Genomic DNA, 13,081 nt, shown 5'->3' on the forward strand with positions numbered 1-13,081 from the left:
TGACCTAATCTGATTTATGTTTTCTTATCAAAGACCAAACTTACTAAAAATTCTCTACAACAACCCATATGGGATGGTCACTGGCTTCCTGATTACCACCGCACATTTTTTTTTCTGCAGTTCCCAGACATGTTTGGTGACATCCTCCCTATTCGTCATAATCCATTTATCAGAATTTGTATTTGTTCATAGAGCTTTCCAAATGGCAATAAAAACTCATAAGACAATTCACATCACACTATAAATACAGAATGTTCTAGGACCCCATATTGTTTCCAAATGAAGCCACCCACTAAACATTTTTGTAAACATAAAGCTACATTCCTATAGTCTTCTTCCCAGTGAGCAACATCCAAGATTTTAATACTGAAAACATCTGTTCCTGTTAAATAACTGCTATGTTTCATGATTTTATCTCAAGCTGCTTTCTTTTCTCTAACGGCATTTTCCCAACCGTCAGTGCTCTGTGAATTCATTCACAAACTAACTCCTACATCTGCCATTGATGAAATGCTAGAGAACCAGTTCCAATAACTGTTAAGCCTCAATTCTTTCTTAACTGAATATTTTAAAATTTACATTTCAAATGTTATCCCCTTTCCCGGGTTTTCTCTCCAGAAACCACCTACCCCACCTCTCCTCCCCCTGCTTCTGTGAGGTGCTCCCCCACCCACCTCCTCCCACCTCCCCTCCCTGACATTCCTCTATACTGGAGCTTCAAGCCTTGACAGACTAAAGGGCTTCTCCTCCCACTGATGCCCGGAAAGGCCATCCTCTTAAGCCTCAATTCTTGCAGAAGCGATATTCTGAGCCCTAGCTTGATGCCTATTTGTCATTCCAATAAATTCCATAACCCATACCCACCACCCCACCCACACACCATTATTTTTTATTTTTCTAAGACAGGGTCTCGCTGTATAGCTCTGGCTAATGTGGACCCCTGTAACTCACTGTATATAGACCAGGGTGGCCTCTAACTCAGAGATTCATGTGCTCCTCTAGTCAATACTTACCGACCCACTTAACCTTTTTAATTGCTGAGTAATGTTAACCCCTTATAGTTTTAGCTTTCCTTGTTGACTAATGCTATTGACTTCCATATGTGGATTGACCAATCGATGTTTTATGAGGTCTCTCCTTAGTCTTGTCAATGTTTCTGTTATGGCCTACCATGGCTAACTTATAAGGCTTCTTGAAAGTGTGCTTCATTTTTAAATGACTTTTCTGATACATTACTTTCTGCTCTTTTAACTATATCTTCAATGGACAGAAATCATTTTAATATCATCCATATTGGCAAAATTTGTTAATCTTCATTAAATGTGTTCTTCCTAATGGTGATGAAAAAATTCTTTGCTCAAAGAAGCAAGATGATAAGAGAGGTGTGAATGTTTGCATATGCTCAGCCAAGGTAGTGGCAATATCAGAAAGTGTGGCCTCGTAGGAGAAAGTGTGTCACTGTGGGGATGGGCTTGGAGACCCTCCTCCAAGCTAGCTGCCTGAGGATGCCCAGTCTGTTCCTGGCTTCCTTCAGATGAAGATGTAGAACTCTCAGCTCCTCCTGCACCATGCCTGCCTGTATGCTGCCATGCTCCCTGCCTTGATGATAATGGACTGAACCTCTGAACTGTAAACCTGCCCCAATTAAATGTTGTCCTTTATAAAACTTGCATTAATCATAGTGCCTGTTCACAGCAATAAAACGCTAACTAAGAGAAGAGGAATTTCCAAGAATTCAGAATCACATATAGGGAGAAGCCAAACACAGAAAGGACGTGGGTGAGGATATATTGCCACCATTGTGCTTTATGAGTGTATTAGATAACTTAAAGGTATAGATTTGAGACAAAAAGTAGCATATCTGAATTAGGTCTCTCCTGACAGTCTGAGTCCTGTCTCTTTCTGTGAGATCTAAGGAATAGCTGACATTCAATGACAACTTTTGGATCAGAGGCTGAGTTGTGACATTCCAGTGTACCAGAACTGCTTTTACTGTCCACTGAAGCTGTGCGTCCTCAACATAGGACAAGGCATCAGCTTGATATAGAGAAGGAAAAGGAAGCACAAATGAACAGGGGTAAGATAGAGAGATGCTCAATGTTTAGTTCACTCAATGAAATTCCTTACAACCCTCTGGGATAGCTTCACATTCCTCCTAGGTCGAGTAATTACAAAGTGTAGAAAGCATCTCTTTCCCAGGTGCTTCATACGCCATCCTGTGTGACAGAGCCTTCTGTGTATTTTATATCGCTCTTAACATACTGGAGGAGACCTTACTTGGGAGCTACTCCAGCTATAAGAATTCTTTTGACAGCAATATACAGCAAACCAACAGCCAACATCAAACTTAATGGTGGGAAACTTGAAGCAATCCCACTAAAATCAGGGACTCGACAAGGCTGCCCACTCTCCCCCTACCTATTCAACATAGTACTGGAAGTCCTGGCTGGAGCAATTAGACAGCAAAAGGAGATCAAGGGGATACAAATTGGAAAGGAAGAGATAAAAACATCACTCTTTGCCGATGACATGATAGTGTACTTAAGTGACCCCAAAAATTCCACCAGAGAACTCCTACAGCTAACAAACAAGTTCAGCAAAGTGGCTGGATACAAAATTAACTCAAACAAATCAGTAGCCTTCCTATACTCAAAGGACAAACATGTGGAGAAAGAAATTAGAGAAAAGGTACCCTTCACAATCGTCACAAAAACTATGAAATACCTTGGTGTGACTCTAACTAAGCAAGTGAAGGACCTGTATGACAAGAACTTCAAACCTCTAAAGATGGAAATTGAGGAGGATCTCAGAAAATGGAAAGATCTCCCATGCTCATGGATTGGAAAGATCAACATCTTAAAAACGGCCATCCTACCAATAGCAATCTACAGATTCAATGCAATCCCCATCAAAATTCCAACCCAGTTCTTCATGGAATTGGAAAGATCAATGTGCAATTTCATATGGAACAACAAAAGACCTAGAATATCGAAATCCATCCTCAACAACAAGAAAACATCTGCGGGAATCACTATCCCTGACCTCAAGCTATATTACAAGGCAATTGTGCTGAAAACTGCATGGTACTGGTACAGAAATAGGCATGTGGATCAATGGAATAGAATAGAAGATCCAGAAGTGAGCCCTCATGTATATGGTCACCTGATTTTTGACAAAGGAGCTGTAAACATTCAATGGAAAAAGGAGAGCCTATTCAACAAATGGTGCTGGTCCAACTGGCACTCAGCATGCAAAAGAATGAAAGTAGACCCTTTCTTATCTCCTTGTACAAAGCTCAAGTGTAAGTGGATCAAAGATCTTCACATTAAACCAGATACACTGAAACTATTAGATGAGAAAGTAGGGAAAACCTTAGAACACATAGGCACAGGAGAAAATTTTCTGAACAAAACACTAATGGCTCAAGCTCTAAGGTCAAAGATTAACAAATGGGACTTAATGAGATTGCAAAGTTTTTGTAAGGCTAAGGACATTGTCAAGAAAACAAAACGGCGGGAAGTCGAAGAACGTTCTAGTAGCTTGAGGTATCGGCGGGAGCGGCCGAGTGGCGCGAGAAGCCGTTACCAGAGCCAGAGCTGCGGGTTAAGTCTGATCAAGATGACAACGTCCCAAAAGCACCGAGACTTCGTGGCTGAGCCCATGGGGGAAAAGCCAGTGGGGAGCCTGGCCGGGATTGGTGAAGTCCTGGGCAAGAAGCTGGAAGAAAGGGGCTTTGACAAGGCTTATGTGGTCCTTGGCCAGTTTCTGGTGCTAAAGAAAGATGAAGACCTTTTTCGAGAATGGCTAAAAGACACATGTGGTGCCAATGCCAAGCAGTCCCGGGACTGCTTTGGGTGCCTTCGAGAATGGTGTGATGCCTTCTTGTAATGTTCTCTGGGGACCCCTCAGCCCCCCAGCCACAGCACAGAGTCTCCAGAGTCTGCAGCAGGGCGGGGCTCCTCCCTGTCCTCCATGAAGGAAAGGATTACTGTTGTCACCCTCACCTCCTGTGTACTCCAGGGTCTTTTGGGAGTTCTCTCCCCTCAGCATTTCAACTTTTCTGGAATTCTTGACCTTGCATGTCTTCCCCTTCCACCTCTCCCTGCAGTTCCATGGCAACAGTTACCAGCTTTCCTCAATGGATTCCTGGTCCCCTTCTCCTTCACTATCTGTTGGATGCCCTTTGGCTCCTTTTTTGGCAAAAACAGTCACTGTCTTATAAAAGATTTTTAAATTAATAAAGTCGGTGGCCTTCAAAAAAAAAAAAAAAAAAAAAAAAAAAAGAAAACAAAACGGCAACCAACAGAATGGGAAAAGATCTTTACCTACTCTACATCAGATAGAGGCCTAATATCTAAGATATACAAAGAACTCAAAAAGCTAGACACCAGAGAATCAAATAACCCTATTAAAAAATGGGGTACAGAGCTAAACAAAATGTTCTCATTTGAGGAATATCGAATGGCTGAGACACATCTAAGGAAGTGCTCGACATCCTTAGCCACCAGGGAAATCCAAATCAAAACAACCCTGAGATTCCACCTCACACCAGTCAGATTGGCCAAGATCCAAAACTCAGATGACAACAGATGCTGGCGAGGTTGCCGAGAAAGAGGAACACTTCTCCACTGTTGGTGGGGTTGCAAACTAATACAACCACTCTGGAAATCAGTCTGGCGATACCTCAGAAAATTGGACATAATACTACCTGTAGACCCAGCTATTCCACTTCTGGGCACATACCCCAGAGACACCTTAGTACACAACAAAGATATATGCACCACAATGTTCATAGCAGCTCTATTCATAATAGCCAGAAGCTGGAAGGAACCCAGATGCCCTTCAGAAGATGAATGGATACAAAAATTGTGGTACATTTACACAATGGAATACTACTCAGCCACCAGAAACAATGACTTGACCAAATTCTTAAGAAAATGGCTGCATCTAGAGAATATCATCCTGAGTGAGATAACCCAGTCACAAAAGAACAGACATAATATGCAGTCACTGATATTGGGATGCTAACCCCAGAGGCTTGCACTGCCCCAGAAACAACTCACAGACTGTATGAAGTCCAAGAAATAAAGAAAACAAAACAAAACAAAAAAATCTTTACACAACAAGAAAACTTTGACTATTTCCATGTTACATTTTGTTTTGTATGTACTTTGTGCTCATTGTAACTATTGGGTTTTCGATGCAAACTGTCAAACCTTTAAAAAGATCAAGTACTGACTAAAAAATATATTCATATAGTTTTATGTAAAAATTATTTTAAAATCTGAAAAAAAGTACTGACAAAATGTATTGTATAATTTTACGCAAAAAATGCTTGAAATCTGTACATTTATCTTTGTTCTGTAAAATAAAGTTGTTAAAAAAAAAGAATTCTTTTGACATAAAACATTGCTTAAAAAAAAAAATCAAGAGTCTCCTCTCCTTGCTTCCTGACTCCCTGTCTTGCTGTAAGATCTCTCCCTCCTCCAGGATTCTCACTACTGTTCTACTATTTGCCACAAGGGATGTTTCACCATAACCAACCAGAAGCAGGTCTGTAAATTTTGCCTTTATTCTCCTGTTTTGATTGTTGTCTTAGGCTCATGCTACCTCTGAGTGCTGTCCTAGACCTAGTCCTGGAAGCATCTAACCTCTGTACAATCTTATCTAGGACTTGAATGCTTTCAACCTCTGAGACTTACTGCTGAATAAGTTCACCCTTTCTAGTTCTTTCTGAACTCTGGCTGGCTGATTCAACTCAGTTGTTCAGGCTCAAACTCCTCTCCAAGCTGACTGATTCAAACTGGCTTCTCTTGGCCTTTGACTTTTTGCTCTGATTGGCTTCAAATTAATTTTGGCAATCTGTTCAAATCTGGTTTTTTCTCATTCTCTGTCTTCACCTGTGTCTACCTCATTTTCGCTTCAACCTGTCTCTGTAAGCCCTCCTTGTAAAACAGCACTCGTCTTTTTTTTTTCCTCTCTGCACTTCCCCTTAAATCTGTCAAATCTTTCTTTGACTCTTTATTTTGTCTGCCACTCAATTAGACATCACTTTTCCTGTCTTGGTTATTTTGAATGCTACCAAAGTGAACAGAGGGACACTTAGATTGTTCCCAGTCTTCTGGATAAATATCCAGAAGTGATATTGTGGGGTCTTAGAGTAATTCTAACCTTTACGTTTCTCTGAAGAGCCCCCACATGGCTGAAGCATAGCAGGTATCCACCAATAGCAGTAGCTTTTGGGACATAGGAGTAAGAGATAGTTGTCCCTCTGGAGTTGGGATGAGGTATATCAACAGCCTGTCACCTTGCATGGGATGCTATAGGGCTTCAATAATCCTGTTTCCCCATTGACTCCTCTATGCGGGCCCTGTGTAGAACTTAGCCAAGATGGTGGCTGCTCTGATGACTATAGCTACCTCTTAGAGTAAGTACTAAGTCGTACCCAGACTAGCATGACCGAAATCTCCAAAGACAATAGATGCCTTGATCTAGGTCCATTGGTTGGCTTGTCTGCTTCTACACCATCTTTTAAACCTCGTTCTGAGGTTTGCTTCCAGGAAGCAAAACTCCTAAATGGGCAGGGAGAAGAGCAAATCTCCACCTGTTGTTAAAAGATGACGTCCCGGGTTTCAGCACCAATGTTAGGAAAAAGATGAAGAGAGAGTGTTGGGTGGTGGTGGTGGGGATATGGCCCATGGAGGTGTGGTAAGGCCTGGAGGCGAGGGAGATGCCTCTAGGGGATCCATGTTGGGAATCCTTTCTTCCTAAGGGACCAGCCGCACGATGGTATAGTACAGAATAGAGTTCATTCAGGTCATGGGGGAGTTAAGAGGGCAGTAGAGGCAGAAAGAGAGAGAGGGGGGGGAATAGAAGAGCAGAGGAGTAGAGGCCGGCCCTGAGCACATGGAGAAAGGGGGGGAAGGGAAGGGAAACAAGGGACAAAGAGCAAGAACAAGGCTGCAAGAGCACAAAAGAAGCAAGAGAGAGAGGAGGGGACAAGCAGCCCCTTTTATAGTGTCAGGTCACTGGGGAAGAGCATATTTGGCTATTGCCAGGTAACTGAGGTGTGGGGTTTACAGAATCCCAACACCACCAAAGACAAGAGTCCACTTTCTGTCTTTGGATTTGCCTATATGAGTACTGTAAGCAACTCCTATCCCTAATCACTGCAGCAATCATTCCTTGTAGGTCTTTGCTAAAACCCAGGCAGCAGTACCACTGGTGGGCATTTTCCAGAGGAAGAAGGGGTTGCATGTTCTTTTGCCATTAATTGCAGAAATTCTTCGCGTATTTCAGAGCTAACTCCACCAAATACGTGGCTTCGACAGTTCTCTAAGTTGCCTGTTTGTGCTGTTTGTGGTTTCCTTGGATGTGCAAGTGACTAATTAGCAAGAGACTAAAAATGTCACCCTTTTTATTCTACATTTACGTGCTCAATAAATTTATCAGTCATATATTAGGTGTCAGGACACTTTAAAAGATCTATCTTATATGTTTGAGTGTTTGCCTGCATGTATGTATGGAAGTCGTCTGAGCGCCTAGAGGACAGAGGAAGATGTTGGAATCCCTGTAACAGCAGTTACAGATCCTTGTGAGTCATTGGAGAATGGTCCTCTGAAAGACCAGCAAGTGCTCTTAACTGCTAAGCCATCTCTCCAGCTAGGTCCATGCCAGGACCTTTTAAAGATGCTGTTGCTATGATTAGATGGTAAGAAAAAAAAAATTCTGCTGTTGTTGAACTCCAATTTTAGTAATAAAAGGTAGACACAAAGTAAATAAACAAACAAACCAAATCCCCAGAATGAAAGGTGGTGCCTAACAAATGGGATTTTCTTTAAAATTACTCTAAAACAAACCAGAAAAGTGGTGGCCAGATAGTTTAACGGGAATGGAAAATCTTACTGGTAATAGACATGTGAGGCTTCATTTTACTATTGTCTCACACATGCTGGTTTGTGACCCACTAAAGTGAAAGTGAATGAGTGTGTTGTGTGGTTAGGGAAGGCCTGCTGAGAGAGCTGGAGAAACACAGGAGGCAGACCACACGGTTACTCATGTACTCAAAGTACAGTGACAGTGATGTGTCTCCATCTGCCCTCTCTTCTATTTTGTGACTATCTCCCACTTGGAGAAGCAAAGAACGGAAAATAAAAGTGTAACGCAGCCTAGGAAAGTCTCAGCCTGATGTATTTGCTGCCGTCTAGGTTCGGATGAGACAAAAGGATGAACTTCTATCATCTGCAAACACAACCTTGGTAGTCGGTTCGGATGTAAGGAGGGTACTGGAGTGCTTTCTGGCGATGCAGTACATTTCCACAGCAGCCCTGCAGTGACTGTTTTGTATTTATGCATCTTCCTCAAACAACATCGCTGCAGCCTTCAGTCCCACGCCCAGGAGCCATTGCTGCAGTCTTTCCGAGATAACACCTGGCCTCCAGATGGCTCCAGCACTGGTTCTCGTGACCGTCGTTTGTGTCTCCTGTTCTTATAGCATGGTCAGGAGGAAGCATTTCGTGGCTTAGACCATCAGTTTACTGCTGACCGTTCCAGCCACTTTGGTCTCACACCGTGGCTACTTTGTGCTTATGATTCATCACAATACAAACATACTGTGACCAATCCATTCCTATCTGTCACACAGTGCCTTGGTGACATTTTCCTCCTAATTCAGTCACTTCCGTTTTCAGCTTTTTCTAATATCAACATACAATTCTATTCTTCGGTGTAAGATATCTCACCCTCTGATCAATTCTCCCCCTGATATTCTCTCGGAGCCCCACCCTCTCCCTCCCCATTTCCCTCCAGCAGCAGAATTAACTTCTTTTCTTTTACTTCATTGAATTCTGCCTTTTGAAAAGCTCAAAGCTTTAAACAAAGCAAAACACACACCACAACATACCACCAATAGTATATTTAAAACAAATGATAAAAATACGTCCAAAATACCTTTGAAATAATGAAAGTATTCTTGTGTGTGAAACTTAAGTTTCAGCTATAATTTGCTTAGAGTGTGGAGTGACTCTTGTGAATTCGTGTGAGCTGGGTGTTGGTGTGAAAGCTCAGCCCTAGCTTTTGATATGTTAAATACAAGCAGAAAGCCGAGGGTGAAACCTTTTCAGTCTTCCGGTTTGCAAGACAATTATCTTCCTACAGGGGTCAAGAAAGTCAGCGCCAAGTCTCTAAGATAATCACTGTCCTCTTTGCCATAGCTTCTTTTGTGCAGTCATTCTCCCTCTGGCTTTTGTGCAATAAACCTCAAGCCTGGGATAGGAAGGCTGCGAAGAGGAATTAAAGCTGCAGAGTAAGTTGTGAAATATCCTATTAGCCATACCAAGTTTGTACTGCAGCTTTACATACTGATTTTCAGTTGTTTAAGCAAAGAAGGCAGCTTTTTATCCCCTGACCCCAGCCATTGCTGAGGGGGGAAAGCAATAGAGACAGCAGATAGATCACTAGGGGAAGAGATGGACCGGAAAGCAGTTTCTCTGTTAAAGTTCTTCTTTGGCAAACTAGGTCAGCCAGGTGGGTATGGGTAAACATTGTGGTTAGCACCCTATTCCTTACAGTCGAGAGAGTTAAACAGATGTCTCTCAACCAGCAGGGCAGGAGTTTCTACCAGCTCTTCTGTCCTTACTACCCAGAATATCTTTGAAACCAAAACCCACAAAGCAACCTTACAAAGCAGCCTTTCCTGTTTTTTAAACATATCTAAGCAAATCTCTTTAAGAACTGTCTGTTTTTTAGGACCAACAGCAACAAAATATTCTGTCTCCTCATAGGGATTAACTATTAGAAAAAGAAGAGGAAGAAAGAAAAGACTGTAAGAAACTTGAACAACACAGCTGAGAAACATTCTGATTACATCCTGGAGGCGTTAGAGCCAGGAAGGTTGATAAAGGCCTTTAGTCCCAGTACTTGGGGGGCAGAAGCAGGAGGATCTCTGAGTTTGAGGCCAGCCTGGTCACTTACTGGGTTCTAGAAGGGCCAGGACTACATAGTGAGATCCTGCCTCAGAGAGGATCAGCTGATTAGACACAGGGTGACTGACAATGCCCAGAGGAATCCCCTTTATGCGTCTGGCACACAGCTGTTTTTAAAAGAGGTGGAAACTATATGGGGTTTTGAGAGAAGGTAATGAGTTTATTTTTAAACACAGTAAATCTAATGTGCAGAAAATTCAAGTGGAAAGCTCAAAATAGTGTCTGGAAAAATCTCATTCAGACCTTAGAAAAAAGTGAGGGCGGAGTCAGGGGTTTCAGAATTCGTGTATGGCGTCAGTTAAGGGACTACAGTGACTTGCTATAAAGTCGTGGGCAGGGCTGGGTAAAGGATGCAGGAGTCTGAAATGCAGGGAAAATACAAAGATCGTAAAGTACAATGGGAAACCACTAGTTATCTCAGCCTTGCCTTGGTTCTTTCTTCCTCGGCTGCACAGACAGCACAGATGAAGCCTTCATGTCCCATTCATAGAGAAGGGCAAATGGACATCCTGAGAGCTGCACCCAGGAGGCTGCTGGGAAAAAAAGAGAGCTGAGGCTTCGGAAATTCATTACTTCCCTAAGCGCCACAAATCAGCAAACGTATCTCTTTTCCTCCTTCTGGTTTTCACATTCCTTACTTTACAACTTCAGAGTGGGAATCACTTTATATTATTCAGAATAGTATAATTTAAATAATGCCAAACACATTTTTGGAGTGGGAGGGGCAGATATTTCTAAGTTCATCACTATCTGCATATACACCTGTGTGCCTGTTTTTTTCTTTTTTAAAAGTGCTTTTGTTACGGTTATTGTAGTTGCTTTAGTCTACCAGAAAGAGAATTTTAAAATTCCAACGTAAATTCACTTCCTTCCAAAAATTCAACTGCTTGATTAATTCATTCATTCATTTAACTTTTAAAAGTTAAATTGAAATTCACATATAATAAGATCATTGCTTTAGAGGCTGGTTTTAACACATCCACAAGGGTCAACTACTAATGCCCACCATGTACCAGATTTCTGCTTGAGTCATATACCACAATTCAGACTTTTAAAAAAATCAGACTGTCAGTGTCAGAGCTTTCAAAGGAACCCTACACGTTCCTTATTCACCCCAGATAGGCAAGACATGGTTGAGGTCACCCGTGTTCCTGGCCAGAGATTATTGTAACAATGGGAACAAATGAAATCTGTTTCCCAGGCCAAAGACAACAAGGAGCGCCAAGTCAGCAAATAGCTTCTCCTTGGCATAGCCTTGCTGACTTGTGAACTCAGAGCTTTATCTCTGCCATAGTTGGACAGGTAAGGGAAAGCCTTGTCACCAGAGAGAACTTGAGACATTATATATATATATATATATATATATAATGTGTATATATAATGTTGCAGTAAATATTAAGAAATAAAATGCTTATCTCTTTATCAGCCCTGAGGTCTCACTCCTCAGGCCCGGTTTTAGTTCAGAGCCACACGCACCTCTGGCTCCCAGTCTGTCACCCTCCGTGCCCAAGCCTGTCCGCACAATTCCCTTCCCTGGCTATTTTCTACCGCCTGTTCTCCACCTCTGTCCTGGGGTGTTTCTCTACCACAAAATCCCACACAAACATAACTCTACAGCCCGATAGCTTAGGTTTATGTGTTTAATTCCCAATTCACAAACCCTCTACACAACAAGATTGCATCAAACAGAAAAGATACAAACTGCCCTTCTATATGAGATATTAGACCTATAAAATCCTTAATGTTCATAGCTTTTAAACACCAGCCCCACCTGGGTGTCCTTGGGAAACTCCACGTTGCCATGATCTCTAACCTCTTAGACCTCCCCTCTCTCCACCTCCCTCGCCCCACTCACTCACTGGTTTTCCTTTGTTTTACTAATTAAAATGGGAAGGTTCAGTTGGAGTCATGACTAGGCAGCCCTTCTTGGGGAAGTGGAATTAACATTAAAATACAAACAGCTTCAGGACAATCTACACACACACACACTCATATATATATATTTAAGTTTGGCACATGATCTTTTTTGAGCTTATCCACTAGAGTAGAAATAATGTCTGTACAAAACCAAATATTTGTTACTATAACTTCTGCATCACAATTAAAATCGAAACAGTTTTTTTTTTAAAACAGTCAACTCAATCAAAACCCACTACTTCAGAATCAATAGCTTCTTTGAAGCCACAGTAACACTTAAATACGGTTAAGATTCGAATGCAGAAAGTTGGTTGGTTGGAAGGCTAATTAAGCCTCTGACTTGCTCAAATAGAATTACAAAAAGGCAAAATTGTGTTTTTCTCAGAGATACAGTCCACTGGAATCACCAGCACTGGACAGCTGTTAAGACTATTCAGAGTCCTGAGATAATAAGGAATCCAGGCATCCTTAGGCAGTCCTCTGTTGTCCTTTCTTCCTGATCAGCGATTTGTGGATGTGTGGGATGACGCCACCGCCGGCAATGGTAGCCTTGATCAGAGAATCCAGTTCTTCATCTCCGCGTACAGCAAGTTGCAAGTGGCGAGGGGTAATACGCTTTACCTTCAAGTCTTTTGATGCATTTCCTGCCAACTCGAGTACCTCTGCGGTGAGGTACTCCAGGATGGCTGCGCTGTACACAGCAGCGGTCGCGCTCACACGTCGGTGGCTCGTTGTCGTAGATTTCAGGTGTCGATGAATACGGCCCACAGGGAACTGCAAGCCAGCTCTCTGCGAGCGGGAAACCGCCTTTGCCTTGGCCTTTCCGGAGTCCTTTCCAGCCTCACCGCCAGCCATCTCAGACTGTGCTGAAGCTCGGACAAGCGACGAAATGACGAGGCCAAGGGGACGCTCAGCGAGATCGCGGAGCCCACTCCTCCGTCGTACCGCAAAACTGCCGTAAATATTTTTTAAAGTCCTAAACAAAAGGAAATTTGGAATGTCACTCCACTAAGAAAGTCATAGAAAGCTGTCGTCAACATACCTTAAACTTACTGTCTTGCTCTTCTAAGGTAGCAATGAAGCCACATCAGGTGCCGAAAATGTTCTACCATCTTGTTTATTTCTTAGGGAAGCTGGTCTTAAAGGTATACGTAAGTTTTGCTTTGCACCCAAGAGTACCT

At 42.4% G+C, this 13,081-nt stretch overlaps 2 protein-coding genes across 2 annotated transcripts; one reads left to right on the forward strand and one right to left on the reverse strand.

The window, feature by feature from the left end:
* The first annotated feature begins 3,535 nt into the window (after nucleotides 1-3,535).
* LOC308439928 (barrier-to-autointegration factor) lies at nucleotides 3,536-4,257 on the forward strand. The gene has a single exon (XM_080941876.1). It carries the CDS (start codon nucleotides 3,619-3,621, stop codon nucleotides 3,886-3,888), a length of 270 nt encoding a protein of 89 aa, XP_080798002.1. The 5' UTR covers nucleotides 3,536-3,618; the 3' UTR covers nucleotides 3,889-4,257.
* Nucleotides 4,258-12,368: 8,111 nt separating this feature from the next.
* On the reverse strand, nucleotides 12,369-12,842 carry LOC308440049 (histone H2A.V-like; the record flags this gene model as incomplete). Its single annotated transcript, XM_080941983.1, has 1 exon — nucleotides 12,369-12,842. The coding sequence occupies exon 1, from the start codon at nucleotides 12,753-12,755 to the stop codon at nucleotides 12,369-12,371; it is 387 nt and encodes a 128-aa protein (XP_080798109.1). The 5' UTR covers nucleotides 12,756-12,842.
* Between the last annotated feature and the right edge of the window lie 239 nt (nucleotides 12,843-13,081).

The sequence above is a fragment of the Micromys minutus genome, assembly GCF_963924665.1.
Source record: "Micromys minutus genome assembly, chromosome: 30".
In the NCBI taxonomy this organism is placed as follows: Eukaryota; Metazoa; Chordata; class Mammalia; order Rodentia; family Muridae; genus Micromys; species Micromys minutus.